Raw genomic sequence first — 16615 nt, forward strand, 5'->3', positions numbered from 1 at the left:
TTTTTAAAGCAATTGCTTTCATGCCGTCGCGTATGGCCATCTTTGTGACCCAGATCAGAGACTCCGCCCAGATCAAGCCATAGTATTTTGTTAAACAGGCTCCTGGTCTGTCATTCTTAAACACCTATGTATGTTTTCTAATGCAATACATAGCTTGAAACTTATGAAAAACGTTAGTGGATTTAAGAAGTTTCAGCATACGTTCTGGTAGATGTATTTTTGTATTTAGGGGGACAACCGTTTGACTATCAAAAAACATAGACGTCCGAGTGAAAAAAATGCATTTTTATACCTGCGATTCCGTTTTCCGTTCGTACGATGTTTCAACAAAATATGGAATCATTTCAGTTGTTGATTTAGTATTGAAAATTTGTCTGAATTATCTTTTATAATATACGGTTTTATATGTTTAATTGGTGTTTTTTTAAGAAAGAGGTCAGGTGCTTTTGTTCATTCATAAAATTGTCGTTCATTCATAAATTTATCGTAAAATCAAAATCACTAAACAGGTTATCAGGTTATACGTAGTGTTAAATGGTTACCTGTAATCTAAAAATAGACAAAGTTAACTGACCTATTTTGTTGATTTGTGTGCGCAAATAATTTGGAGGAACGAAACCCTTGTTAAAAACACATAATAATAAGTTTGTTTTCCTTTTTTGTCATAACTCCGTAAGATTTATCGATCACCTTAATAATGAAATGGACCCGTCCAAACGTGATAGATGCCAAGTCCAGATGAATTTGGAATTTTCTAGTTTCATAGATTAAAAAATGTACATTCTTTTAGGATATATTCAAAACTGGGTATGCATGACAAATGATGAAACCATTATCCTCGTCTTTCCAATGAACGAGTCTACTACGTTTGTTGACCCTCGACGGTCCACTGTGTTTGCAATTTTATTTCACGTGTTTTTCGAAATATTGAAGATCATTTTCACAATGTTTCCTGAAAATTGGATAAATATCAAAGCAACTTAGAGCTGTTTGTTCTTGTTCGTATAATGACGATTTAATGTCATGTTTGTCTGTGATGGCCCCTCTTTTTGGGATTGCACGAGAATTATAGTTATCTCGTAACGCATGAGGATGACACATATCAACTGAGCAATAATGTTTGGGACTTAGTTTTTAAGAAATGATGACAAAGTAACATTATGAAAATATTTTTAGTCAGCTGAAATATATATTTATTTTTTACATGTTTATGTCTTGTAAAATATTTTGTTTCTTTCCCGTTTTTCAACATTTGCGTCTGGAAAGTTGAAATGTTTTAACTGAAGTATTAAATTTAAATTAATTGTGAAAATTAAATCAATAAAGGAAATTATTGGCCAGTTACAAACACTACTAGGGGATAATCCATAATAATTTCTCTTGGAGTTATATGTTTCAGCACATGTATATTTGACCCCAACTTTAGCCTGGTAAACGTGTTGTCTCCTTGTGAAATATAAAACATATTAAAAATGACTTTCTGCTAAAGTCTTTAATTGATATAAAGTTAAAACCTTCTTAATTCTCACTAGACAACACTCCTGTCATGTTTAATTCTTAAATATATGTGGATGAAAAAAAGTCCCCAAAACATAAACATGGCAGCAATTGCTTTTACAGCCTTTCAGGCTTTGTCTCATTGGCACTCACACCACATCTTCCTATATCTATTTGATTATATATTAGAGATTAACAACATCTTATTCAGGTTTTTCAGTTGTGGCATTATTTTTTTTTGTGTGTGAGAATTTTGATGTTCATATCATTAAAACATTAAGAAATTGCAATAGCACCCAAAACTTGTTTTAGATGAAAAAGTAGACCTCCAGTATATTTCTTTTTGAATGAATGTTTGTTCTGCCTAAATTCTCTACATATATGTATGCATCAATACATTACATTTTTAGCTCACCTCCATAGGACCAAGTGAGTTTTTCTTATCTCTTCTCAGCCCTTGTAAACGTCGCCCCTTAACTTTTACAAAGATCTTTCCTCTGAAACTACTGGACCAAATTAAAGAAAAATTGGCCTAAATCATCCTTAGTGTATCTAGTTAAAAAAAAATGTATTTGATGACCCCCCTCCCCTTTCCCCCAATCATCCAAGATGGCTGACATGGCTAACAATAATCATCAGGTTAAGATATATCTGCCCTGAAATTTTCAGTCAGCTTTTAACAATTTATCGTAAATTTTTGTAATCTTTTGAACATGGGTTATGTTTTCATAAACATAAATTATGTTATGCATAAATTTTGAAATCATTTGATTTTAGTGCAAATTTGGCCCCAAACCAAACCTTTCCCATGGTACTTTTTATGAAAATTTGATATCAAAAGTTAAAATAGTTAACATACATTTGACAAAAGTTAATAACTACATTGAATTAGATATTGCTCATTTGTGAATCTAAATTCTAGTCTTTATTCATATTGAATTTTAACTTTTTTATTTTTACTTCACAAAATGAGGGAACATAAATCTACTTTTTAATGTTTAATCATATTGTGTTATAGTTAATTTTTAAAAATATCTTGTTAATATAATATTATATATTATACAACTTATGTACAGTTTTCAAGTGTTTTCTAAAATCAAAATTAAAGCAATGTTTGAAATTTGTAAAGGTTGTAAATTGATATAAATTAGGTCATATTTACCAGGTAAATAGGTTAAAATGTCAGAATATATTGCACTTGACCTTTTAAAACATACAAGGGACAATATCCATGCAATAAACTATATTTTGATCTGATAACAATGTTTTGGTGTACATACTGTAAAGTCAGAAATAATTGCGTGCATTTATTATTGCGATTTTGTCATTTTACACTTGAATGCAATTTTAATTTTTACGATTTTGAGAAAAGTCATGCTTAATTCAGTTAAAATATTACAAAATGTGAGTTTTAATTATTGCGTTTACAACTCAGTCGCATTATTCGCAATAATAAAAACCTCGCAATAATTTCTGAATTTACAGTACTGAAATATGCATTAGATTCCCTTATTTAAGGTGGTACCTAACACTTCAGGGATATTACTCTGTAAAATCAGCTATACGTTTTAATAACGTTGTGTTGTTAAGGGAATATTAAGCTTCTCAATGATCAAAATTAGTGTTTGTCAAACTGCTATATAACCAGTGTAATATTCCTGATAAAATGGTTGGTTCAAATTTTTTGAAATTTTTATGTTTTTGTCAAAGGGTCAAAGTAAATACTTTGTCAAAGTTGTATGAAAATTAAAGACCCAAATTAATTTGAGTGAAAGTGTTGGATACCACCTTAATGTAGTTTATGACAGTTCCTTAATGTATAGATATATACTTGTTGAAGACCTGTTGGTGACCTTCTGCTGTTGTCTGTTCTATAGTCGGGTTGTTGTCTCTTTGACAGATTCCATTCTCAATTTTATTGTTTAAGGTTGAACTTACTTTCTTTATTGTTATATATGTTTTTCAAAATATGTGCAATATATAAGATGTTAAACTACCTGTGATAATATATATTTTCGATATTAAATTACAAAATATCTGTATGTTGTTTGTTACTAGAAGATGTCAATAAAATCAGAGTATAGTTCAGAATTGGGCAAGTGTTGAAACAAAAGAGTTTTATATTTCACATGCAGTATGTCAACTGAGGATGAGCGAAAGTGTACAAGACACAGATCTATAACAATCTATGAATTTGGATATTTTCTGAAAAATTGGTGTTGCTTAAGAAAAAACAATTATTCAAACGACAAATTTAGGAAGTACAAAACACTACATTTATATGTCATGTCACAAAATTTGTAATGTTTTCAGAGGAGTATAATTAGTATAATTAATATTTGCTTCATTAGTATGGAATACAGGATTTAATCAGACTGAAAGTTCAGATTTTTTTTAGATCCGCTTTAAAATGAGTGAAACTTTCATACAAGAGATTGAGGCAACAGTAGTATTATGTATTGGAATCAAATCCTAGTTAGTGGAATCTGTATAATGTAGAAAGGCACTACGAGTATAATGTATCAAATGAGATATGAAAAGACTATAGGATGATCAGATGTTAAGTTACTATTAAGAAACCAGAAGTCGACAATAGAACTAAAATCATTATGACTATTGTATAAGTGAGTTAAACAACAAAAATAAAGATATATTACATTTTACTGGCATATGAAAAAGTCAGTTTAAAAAACAAAACTCCTCAGTTGTGGATGATTCAATGATTATTGGCTAGTATAGTTATTGAGTATAGTTATTGTAAGCAGCACATTTTGCTATATTGTGGCGGCTAGTTTTGATATGGAGCTCGAGATAGCTAGAGAGAATGGCAGACCTGCCTTTTGCAGGAAAACTGGCTATCCTTGTTCATTATTGATAACTCATCATAGATACCAGGATTGAAATTTTGTATTTACGCCGGACGGGAGATTTGTCTGTAAAAAGGTGTAAACATATCATCTTTATTTTGGCTGTTGTCATGTCAGTTGATAGGTATAAACAGTTGAAATTAAAAAAGTAAGTAAAGGTTATTTGGTCAGCTGTGGTTCAGACTTGTCGAATATTATTCAAACTTTGGTCGGGTCTGGTTCATAAGGCTTTTCTTCATCAGGAATATATTATATTAGCTGTATTTGGTAAATATTTAGGTCCTCAATGCTCTTCAACTTCGTACTTTATTTGGCCTTTTTAACTTTTATGGATTCGAGGGTCACTGATGAGTCTTTTGTATTGGTCAAGTTCAGCTCGAAAATGGGTTCATTCATATATATCAGGGTTAAGTGTGACGTCCATTGTTTTTTTACTTAGTATAACTTTTGTTAGGGGTCCGCTGACGACCACGTCCGGGTACCAGATTTTCTCGCTACATTGAAGACTCATTGGTGTCCGTGGGCTGATGTTTCTGCTCATGGTCAGATTGTTGTATGACAGATCCCCCCGTTTCCATTCTCAATTTTTATGCGGTATCCGACTTTTCGAGTCATAGTTTAGACTCCTTTCGATGGCAAATATAACATTTATTAAGAACAAATCAGTACAGTCGAGTATGGTTAAGATTGGGTCGAATGATATAGACTACAACTTAGACCAATTCAGACTGGTTGAGTTATGATAAGAGCAGTCGAGTACAGATATAGGCCATTTAAGACTAGAACTGGTTTGTACTGATCTGAATAACGTAAATAAGAGAAGGAGCACAGTTGGTTCCGATGGAAATGTCAAATATTTGTTATTTGTTAAAAAAATCAAGTCAAGATGTCTTTGTGTTTTGAATGGAGAATATTTGTGCAAAGGGTAGAAAAGTCAAATATGTTTTTATAATCAGTTGAAATTAAAAATATACTTTAAACAAATGGTATAGCATATTCAGTGTGTGGAAGAACTGTAAGGTGTACATGTTCAACTGGCAGGTGTAATCTGACCTTGACCTCATTTTCATGGTTCATTGGTCATAGTGAAGTTTTTGAGTTTTTGGTCTGTTTTTCTTATACTGTTTGCAGTAGGCCTACTATATTAGTTGTATGGAATGATTGTAAGGTGTGCATGTCTAGCTGGCAGGTGTCATTTGACCATGACCTCATTTTCATGGTTCATGGTTCAAAGTTTTTGTATTTTGGTCTTTTTTCTCCTACTACTATATGCAATAGGTCAACTTTATTTGGTGTATGGAAATATTTGGTGTATGATCTATTTGTCAGTCGCGCAGGTTTTATTTGACCTTGACCTCATTTTCACGGTTCATTGGTCAGTGTTAAGTTTTTGTGTTTTGATCTTTTTTCTTAAATTTGTTTTTCGGGGTGGCGGAGGGAATTTGAATTTGGAGGTTGGGGAGGGTTCGCTTCAAAAGGAACGCTCAAAGCTTACAGTTGAAGAGCTATACCAACAAAAAGGACCTAGCAAAAGCCAATCCATATGCAATCAACTTTTTATTTTACTATTTTACGTTCCTTTTTATTTATTTTATAAATCTAATCACTAGGTAGGAGTTTAACGTCGGTTAAGTTATAATAATGGGCCCTTGTAAGCGTTGATGTTTGTTAATATTAAACGGTTTTTTTTCTATTATTATGATGGCAGATAGTTTGAAATTTGTATTAAATTTCACTTTCCTAGAATCGAAAATATTATGTAGTCATACAAAAGATAGAATGAAAAATATTGAAAACCACACGTTTGAAAATTTCAAGAATTTGTGTATGCACCGGGATTGAATTCTTATGCATACATGCGTTTTATGTTTTTACTGTATTGTTTCTGTGCCATTGCAATGGCAAACAAATAAAATCTCGTCTCGTTCTTCATATTCTTTCACACTTATTTTCGGTCAACAGTATTTTACCAATCTTCAGATATATATAAATCGATTAAGAAAGCAGAGCAAGTTATCAATAAAAAAGACTAATTAACTCCCATGAACAACAAAAAGAACAAGACCGGATGTGTCGACAAGCTAGAAGAGGGCGAGAGATACCAGTCTCATAAGTCGATAATAAAATGACAATGCCATGGCTTAAAATTAAAAGACAGACAAATAATAGTACACATGACACAACTTAGAAAACTAAAGACTAAGCAACAAGAACCCAAGCAGAAACCGGGGGTGATATCGTGTGCTCCGGAAGGGTAAGCAGATCCAGCTCCACATGTGACAGTCGTCGTGTTGCTCATGTTTTTACAAACCCGGTAAATAGTCTAATTATGTAAGTCACATTCATGAAAGGGAAAGGGGTGGTAGTTAAGATATGAAGAACACAACCAACTCGTGATGGCGTCCGTAAAGTTTACGAAGGGATGAGTAAGAGATAAGAGTCTCTTCCTATGCATACATCATCAACAGATGTACATGTAGTGTGTAAACAGTATGTGTAAACTATACATCAAGCGGTTTTGTTTTTTTTTTTGTGTTTAGTTTTGAATGTGGTCGATGTTTTTTTTTATTTGCTATCTTTGGGGCGGTTTGTTGGTTGGTTTATTTTGGTGATGTTTTATATTCCAAGTTGATCACTTGCTAACGATTCGAGTTTAGTTGAGCATATTATTGCTTAAAGATTGAGAAAAACACTTGTCATAACACATGCATTTATTTAAAGTAGGAAAATATAACATTTATAACAAGGAATACAATATAAATCAACTTGCATTGACTAAAACACAACTGCACCATTGTATCAATTACAATATTGAAGAAGACATATATTATATTATATTCTTCTTTTTGTATGTAGTTTACGTTCTTTTCTCTTTATATAAATGCAGTATACAAATAGAACGTAGAATAAGACAAATGCAATTTGAATACAGTGTTTACATTTCATCTCTCAAGACTGCAACCTCGAACACAGGAGAAAAGACAAATGCACCTGTTCTAAAATTTCATCTTTCATTTGCATTTGAAGTCAAGTCTTTGTTCTCACTGATCATACTGTCGCTTCTAAAATGTATCTTGCTTTTTTTTCGTGTAACCTCATTTCCTCATTTTCACGCGAATTATACACATATAATCAATCAACCATATTAATTCAAATCAGTTCGTTCAAATAAGCCTGTCCATCAAACGAGTAGACATAATCATTTGAGAGACAAAAATGCCTGCACACTGCACAGATTACCTATTACCTGTACCGCTATGTGATCGCCTGTATTGTAACTCTCTTAAAGATGTAACAACTTGTAACACAATCATTTCTATCAAGTATTTGTCAAACATAAAGTCTTATTTCAAATTTAAAAATATGATTGAATAAAAATCTGGTATTGAATATAAAATACTTAACATTAATTCATTTAATAAAATATCTCTACCACCAATATAAAAGCACCTAGATACAATATGAACATCTGAAGAAATAACAATATGTAAATATATTATGATGAACAAGAAAATTTATATAAAACAAGAATGTGTCCCCAGTACACGGATGCCCCATTCCGCACTATCATTTTCTATGTTGAGTGGACCGTAAACATAGGGGGAAATTTTAATTTGGCATTAAATAAGAAAGATCATAACATAAGAAACATGTGTACTAAGCTTCAAGTTAATTGGACTTCAACCTTATCAAAAACTACCTCGACCAAAAACTTTAACATGAAGCGGAACGAACGGACGAACGGACGCACAGACCAGAAAACATAATGCCCATAAATGGGGCATACAAATACAATAGGGAGACTTTGGCGGGATACAGAATATACTAAAGCTTTAGGTATTTTTGGTGACCTTTAGAATCAAAGTTAATAAAAAAAGAGGGATATATATGATAAATGTAATGGTCCCGTTCATACGACAAAAACCTCGTTCATTCTATAAAAAATACGTCATCAATAAATGATTCCAAAATACAGTTTGGCAAGAGTTTGTAATAACACAATACAAATGATGAATATATTTCGAAATTAAAAAATGAAACAGTGAAATAGTCATGTTGATATACATTATAGGATATTTGGTGTCATTAAGTATGAACAATAACTTAACTCATTAAAAATTTAAAAGAAAAACATTTTTATATTAAAACCAATCATCAATGCATGTCTCAAAGCATGTTCTGTTGCTCGTATATAAATATTATTGAGAAGTCGAAAAATGAGACAATTTTGGCAATATGCAAATAAACGGCAGAAATTTGAATAAATCATAAAAAAATAATAATACATTTTTGTAAATGAAAACATAAAATTCGAAAATGTTTTTTAAAGAATTTTGTGTTTTGAACACCAGAAGGGAAGATATAATAACTAATAATAGTAGATAGAATTTTTAGATTCTTATGATAGTTTCGGTTTTGAGGGCTATAATTGGTATCATTATATACACGTATCGCGTTTATTTACCATTTTATGAAATTCAATAACAAAATTTAAGCTTAACATTTTCAGGTAAAAATATGAGTGAGTATTTAATTGTTTGTCTTTATAATGAATATAATGTATGGCTTTCTTTGTGGGACTTTCCATTTTTGTGTTTAATATTTTTGTGATGTTACTTTTACTCGAATGGTCCACTTGCCATACCTATTTGTATAGGACCATATAATCAACTCACAATTCCCTTAACTTGTTAACACTAGACTTAATCATGTAAAAAATAATCCTGACAATAAAAATTTTAATCTAAGCTCATCTGTAAAATGAGCACTTAGTATAAGGTAAATGATTCCCTACAGTACAAGAAGGTAATTTTTGTATCATATAACTTGATTTATTTTACTTGACTGGACCGGATTTAACTGGTTCGCTTATCATTGATGTGTCCATATATTGATAGGCGTTTGGGGATAAAATCACCAATGAAATGTGCGGACATTCGTTTGATGACTCTGATAGGTGATTTGAAATCAATGATAATTATAACGACACTAATCCTTATAATACACATCTTCAAATAGATTGTCTTCATGCAAATTAAACATGTTAAAATATAAGCTCCGCCCAATGAGTTGAAATAACATTGATAAACAACTGATGACAATCCAAATAAAGCAACATCGATGACAGAATACACAATAGAAAACAATGTTAAATGAAATTTTAAATATTACATCTGGTATGATATAAATATGAATATGTGTTGATTTGTGTATTAAACTTGTAAACAACGCAAGGACACAACGTTGTATAAAAGTATACTTGTAAAGCACTTTGGTACGAGATTAATGTAAATCATTCCGCCAGCAGAATGTATTCTCCAATCGTCTATGTAACAGATTTCTGTGGAAAAAAAACTGTGTTTTCAACCGGTCAAATGTCTATGAAACAATGCTGAAAATATAATAAAAACATATTAAAGATAGTTATACTTCAGCTGGGAGGCTTTATGTATCAACAATCTGCACGGTTATTGCGTGTTATGTCAATTTCATTTCAAATAAATCTCTTCAAAATCAATGGCACATGTAGGAATAAAACTTACGCATATTTTGTGTTCTTAGTTGAAGGCTATAATTATAGCAAAGTAAAGTGGCAGTCAAACAACGGAAATATATTGCAATGTTAAAGCCATATACCAATTTGTCTCAAATTTAAAAGTGTTATAAAAGAAGACAAAGATCAACGTCTATCTTACAAATAGACAATACACCATTCTAATACAACAACGTTTGTAACGTTCATTTTGATTGGATAACGTCATTTATTTACATGACATCAATTGACAATTGATGCTATCGGACGTACGCGCAAGCGCAGACGTCATGTGACAGATTTTAAATACATGTTTGAACGTGGTTTTCTGTCAGTTTACTAGAATGGAGATAACAATATTGTATTTTAAGCTCCGACGGCGGCATCAATTGGGGATTTGATGGTCGCAAATACTCGTTTACTGTCTCCGCTAACGCGTCGTCAGTAAACTTAATTTGCGACCATCAAATCCCCAATTGATGCCGTCGGAGCTTAAAATACAATACAGTTATCTCCTAATTGTGATGTGAGAAAAGGCAATCACTGATCAGGTATTAACTTTGAAGAAGCACATATACATGATGCAGTGTTAAAGTTTTGGGTTTGGATACCTCATCCTTTACCAAAAAGACTTCACCGAATAATAACGGAGTGTTATATGAGATTACTCACCATCCATTTCTTGTACCACATAACACGTCTTTCTCACAGAGTATCCGCAGTAGGAATTCTCCTTCGTGCTGTGGAACTTGACTGTAAGGCACAACTACATAGCTCCCCTCCTCAAGATCAAATCGAACAGTTATCTCCCTTTCATCGTTATGTGATTCGCATCTGTTTATGTATTTGTATTTCGAGAAATCTTTACACTCTGGTGTCTTGCACTTAAATTTAAAATGATAAAATAGTTTTAAAAAAAAAGAGAACATCCTACACGACTTACATCAGTTAGATGTGTAAGAAAATACCAAGAGGTATTCAACCCTATACATTGAATATGCCTCAAAAACATTAAAGCAATTTGCAGAAACTTAAGAGTGAGCTTAACACCAACAATAATTGTATAACTGTTTTCTGGTACTTCAGAATGTTAGCAGTTTCTGATGCGACAGTTGTACTTGGAATTTTTCTCAGCAAACACCGTATCTGTATCATTACATTTGTAAATATTAATTTGAGAATTGAATGCATCTTTTTGTAAATTTATTGGGATGTATATAAGGGTTGACCTAAGTACATTTGGTATTGATAGCGGAAGCATTTAATACTTATAACTACATTTTATAAATAGTATCATGAACACACGACGTTTATTAAGTTTTCCTTGTATTTACATTTTGTCCTTTGTTGTGGAAGTACGTGTCATCATGAATGTTATATTTCATTTCAAAATGAAGTTCATTTCAGAATGACACGCGATTACTGTTAACCAATTAAAATAACGTATTATGATGAGACATTGGACAACCGTGTAATGTAATTTTACTAAAATAACATAGTGGCCGGGTCACCAATTCAGCGCACAAAGGTAATAAACACAGACTTGAAAAAATCGCTTCAACTTAAAAAAAAAACCGAGATCGAGTGCGTCCACAGGGTGAAAGCCTTCTGAATTACAGATGGGTAAAACAATTAGACTTAGATGGTCTTGAAGTTTAAATTCAAGGTACTGAAATTGTGTATAATCTTAAGTAAGTGTTGTGGTATTCTTTTATTCGTCTTTATACATTATGAACCTATACTGTTTAGTCAATTGTTGGTAATATTTCTTTGGCATGGTTCGGTACGCATGCATTTCGCCAATGTATTGTGGTGTTATGGTCTTATTTTGTAGTCTTTTCTTTATTTACTGCTATTATGTGCTTTGTCTAAATGCCATTTTGTTTTTCATAGTGAATATTAAAGATAATTACACAATGTGAATTGCTGTTAAGTATCCCTATTTTGACATTATTACCAAACATTGTTGTCAATATATTAAAAAATATGCAATTGTCACACAAGTGTGATGTTAAACTATCTACAAAACCCGGTTAAATCTACCATGTTTTGAATAACGTGACTAACGAAATATGTGTACCAATTGCAATTAAGGAATGTCGCAGTTGTTTTCCATTCGTTTGATGAGCTTTTGATTTTGTCATTTGATAAGGGACTGACCGATCTGTATTTTCCTTAGAGTTCTGTTTTTTGGTAATCTATTTTCAATATCGCGAATATCATTATTACAAGTGCACTGTAATCTAAAAAACCCAACCTTATGTGATCTTTATTATTAGTACATGGTATATAATAGATGTCTTTTTGTACATAACTTGTATTTATGTTTCTTAATCAAACTGTTTGCCATGCCTTCTTTTGTTCATATTGAATGTACCTGATGAAATGTGAAACTATAAATGCTAAGGATTTATTTATAAGGTACAATATGATAACATAATTCACAGTTAGGATCATATATCAACAATATTCATAACTAATGATTTCAAACTCAAAATAGAACGAGGAATTCTATCTTTATCTATTTCTTTAGTTATCATCTATATTGTCAGGTAATGGTATTACGTATACCAAGCTAAATTGTTCTATTTTGTCACCTTATAATATGGCCACCATTAAATAATACACATGTCATTTGTGTGCACCTGTCATTAGTCAGGAATCTAATTACATTTGTGGATGTGGTTTCTCGTTTCTCTTTATATCTATATAGATTATACCGTTGGTTTTTCCGTTTGAATACTTTTACACTAGTCATTTTGGGGCCCTTTTTAGCTAGCTGTTTCTGTGGGAGCCAAGACTCCGTTTTTAGGACCGTAATTTAACCTATAATGGTTTACTTTTATAAATTATGACTCGGATGGAGAGTTGTTTCATTAACATTCTTACCACACCGTCTTATCTCTATGTTATACTTGTATTTGTCTGCAGATGAACGTCTATTGTTTCAGACAACGGTGAACCTTATTAGAATAACGATTAGTTTTGAAAGTCGAGAAAGAAATAATGTCAATACATCTTATAAGAACAGATGCATATTACTATATTTAGCTGACTAATTACTGTTAATCAATTTATTTTCGCGACTTTCGCGAGTAGAAAAAATTACGCAAATATAAATCGTCGCGAATATGTAAACATTGGATTTTTCCTTATTAAACTTCATGAAGTAAATCAGAAAATCGCGAAATTAAATATCCGCGAAGTGGTCAAGAAATGGTAAAACGCGCATTAAAGAATCCGCGTAAATAAGTTAGTTTACAGTATACAACACACTTTGACTTTATATAGTCAAAATTTAATGAAGTTTAAATTTTGTTTAATATATTTAGTATTCTATGTATCTACACGGGACAGTTATATTTTCCCCGGAAGAACAAATCTTATCAGAGACACATAAATATTACCTTGTACAGTCCAAATCCGATTGGAACGAGTTGTCCACAGGTCGATCCTCTACGGTAGTCCTGTAGGAGTGACACGAGGATGTGGCTTTTACCATGGTAGTTTTGTGGTATCATCTCATTTATCATACCAGGCTTGCTGATTGTAAAGTATACACGTGGGCATTTGGACAGGTTTGACACATCTAACTCTACAGTAGAAAGACAACAATCACTGCCTGCAGGTTTAAAAAAAATAAATCTCAAGGACATGAGAAAAGAACATATTCTAACTCGTTCACTGTGCCAGTGTGTTTAATGACCTTATATACGTCCATGCAATAATAAAGATATCGCTCACGCCTGATGAATTAGTGAGTCGGGATTTTTATTACAGATCTTTATTAATTCCATACATATTGATACAAATATTTTGATGTTTTGATGTAACATCATCAGTATATTGCTTTATGAAATGATGTTTGTTCATTTCCTTCTCTGCTTTTCTTTGGTACAAATTCTACCGGCTTACCTCAACTTTTTATTTATATCATCTCTTTAATCCTTTTACTTTTTGTACCAACATAGCTATCATGGTAATTTTTTTTTTTTTATTACCCGCCGTTAACAAGTAAGATTTATGTAGTTTTAAGTTGTACAAAGAATATATATCAACGGTTAATTATATTGCATAACATGATATTGTTTTGCCCCTTTTTCATTGTTTGTTCCATTAGCGACCATTTACAAAAAATAAAATATTACAAAAGTTCAAAGACGAGGAGAATATAATACCAAATGTCATTAAGTATGTCGTTGATTGACGATTAGGATTGAAATAGTTTCAAAAACTGTCGGAACAATTATGCTATTTCATCTAAAAACAAAAATCTGAAGACATTTGGAAGTCAACATACTATTTAGAGTAGATTCAAAACCATTTGGTTTCTCGTTTGTATTGTTTTATATTTAATTTTTCATTTCGGAGTCTTTTAAAGCTGACTATACGGTATATACTTTACTCATTGTTGAAGGCTGTATGATGAACTATCATTTTTAATTTCTGTATCTTGGTCTCTTGTAGAGAGATGTCATATTAGCATGCATACCACATCTTTTTCTCATATTATGCACAATACCGTATGCATAAAATATATTCTCTTTGGTGCAGGACTTGCTTAGAGTACCTACGTTGCTTGTTTGTCAGCCAAACTTTATTACTATTTGGGAAATTTCGTCTACGCTATGTGGGAACGTTTTACATAATAATCCGATTTTTATAATTAAACAAACGTCATTTCAAAGATATGTCAACATGCAACAATATTAGCTTGTTTCCCACCGACCACATACTACTTTGCTAAGAGAAGCTCTTTGTTTATCTAAAAGTAATGCATTTCTGCTTAAAACCACGTCTGTATAACATTCAATATAAAACCGTGACTAAATTCAGGAAATCCTTCAGAGATAACACACACAAAATGCTTTGCACTTGTCCTGGTACAAACAAATTGTTTGATAATAGCTAAAATGTAAAGAATTTAGATAACATATTGATTCAACTTACTTATCCATCTGTCACGATGTTCTACTAGAAGTTTCCAGCCCCCACGTGACCGGAAGAAGTCTGTTTTCGTTGCTAGGAAACTACTGTGAGTCAAGTGTGATAAAGACGACGAAGAGAAATTTCTTCCGATCAGCGGTGCACTTTTACGTCTATATGCATACGCAAATCCTGCCTGAAATCCTGTTATATCTGTCTCCCCATTTATACTGTCACCATCCTGTGACTTCTCGGAACATATACTTTCAATCCTAGAGAATGGATAAACTGCAGTATCATCCGAACTACCTCTGCGCCAGTACCACCTCTTCTTGTAAGCTGGACAATCGGAATATTCGTTGTTATTTTTACTACATGGTACATTTCTGCCATTTAAAAGCATGTTCATAATATTATCTGTTTGGGGACTAGATGTAAAACTGTGACGTTTTTGTGTTGTGTCATTTGGCGGATTTAGAGAATTATGTAGTCTATTTTGGGATTGACCATTCCTAACAATAAATGATGATGCTGTTGAATTGCGACTGCTTATCGGAAGTGCTCCGTCTATACTTTGACCACTAGGAGGACGTGTTGTTGAATCGCTTGAATCTGTGCGCTTGTAAATACGTTCTATTGACAACCCTTCTGAACGGAAAGGGTCTGTTCCACTAATAATAATTAATCCACCAAAATTACACCTGAAATCTTCATATTTCATCCAGTACTCGTCCTTATCTTTGCACTGGAGTGGTTTATATTTTTCCATGAACCAAAGGGATACAGACCCCCATGAGATTGGATCACTGCAAAGAAAATAGAATGTTAAATTTATCATCATTGTTAAAATAAAAAGAACATGCATGTGAGAGATTCTGATGAAACTGTTGAAATTTGTAATTGGTAATTCTTATTCCCTTATTTTCAAATATTTTTAATCACTTAGTATAATCTAAATTTATTTTTGTTCTTAGCGACATATATCTAATGCATATTTTGTGCGGGAAAAAAGCAGGATCAGTTTTGGACTCTTTAAAACGATGTTGCACACATGTTGATCCTTTGAAAAATTATAAAGTACAATGAGAGATAAAAGGCAACTTAAGTATACATTATATACAGCATAATGTTTGAGGTAACGCTGGTGTTTCAGTTAGTACACAAAAAAGAAATAAACTAATCATTAAGTAAGAAGTTAGCAATATCCTTTAACTCTACTTTCCGCTATATAGATGACGTTCTTTCACTAAACAATTCAAAAGTTAGTGACTATGTGGAACGCATCTATCCCATCGAATTGGAGATAAAGGATACTACAGATACAGTTAAGTCGGCTTCATATCTTGACTTACATCTAGAAATTGACAATGAGGGTCGGTTGAAAACAAAACTTTACGACAAAAGAGATGATTTCAGCTTTCCAATTGTGAACTTTCCATTTCTAAGTAGCAACATTCCAGCAGCACCTGCATACCGGGTATATATCTCCCAATTGATACGATATTCCCGTCCTTGCATTTCCTTTCATGATGTTCTTGATAGAGGGTTACTGCTCGCAAGGAAGCTATTAAACCAAGAGTTCCAAATGGTGAAGTTGAAATCATCCCTTCGTAAATTTTACGGACACCATCACGAGTTGGTTGACCGTTATGGAATAACCGTTTCACAAATGATATCGGATATGTTCCTTACGTCGTAACTACAATCCCCTTCCCTTTCATGAATGTCACCTACCGAATTAGACTTTTTACCGGATTTGTATTCACATAAGCAACACGACGGGTGCCACATG

The 16615-nt window shown here is 32.3% G+C and overlaps 1 protein-coding gene across 1 annotated transcript in view; it reads right to left on the minus strand.

Moving 5' to 3' along the window:
• Positions 1–9743: 9743 nt before the first annotated feature.
• Positions 9744–16615, minus strand: part of LOC134690220 (calpain-3-like) — a 47136-nt gene continuing 40264 nt past the window's right edge. Inside the window, exons 7-10 of the mRNA XM_063550196.1 lie at positions 14848–15629; positions 13305–13519; positions 10570–10781; positions 9744–9756 (exon numbers count right to left, since the gene is read on the minus strand). Coding sequence (XP_063406266.1) covers positions 9744–9756; positions 10570–10781; positions 13305–13519; positions 14848–15629 — 1222 coding nt within the window. The remainder of the gene's footprint in view (positions 9757–10569; positions 10782–13304; positions 13520–14847; positions 15630–16615) is intronic.

Source organism: Mytilus trossulus, chromosome 11, assembly GCF_036588685.1.
Source record: "Mytilus trossulus isolate FHL-02 chromosome 11, PNRI_Mtr1.1.1.hap1, whole genome shotgun sequence".
Classification (NCBI taxonomy): Eukaryota; Metazoa; Mollusca; class Bivalvia; order Mytilida; family Mytilidae; genus Mytilus; species Mytilus trossulus.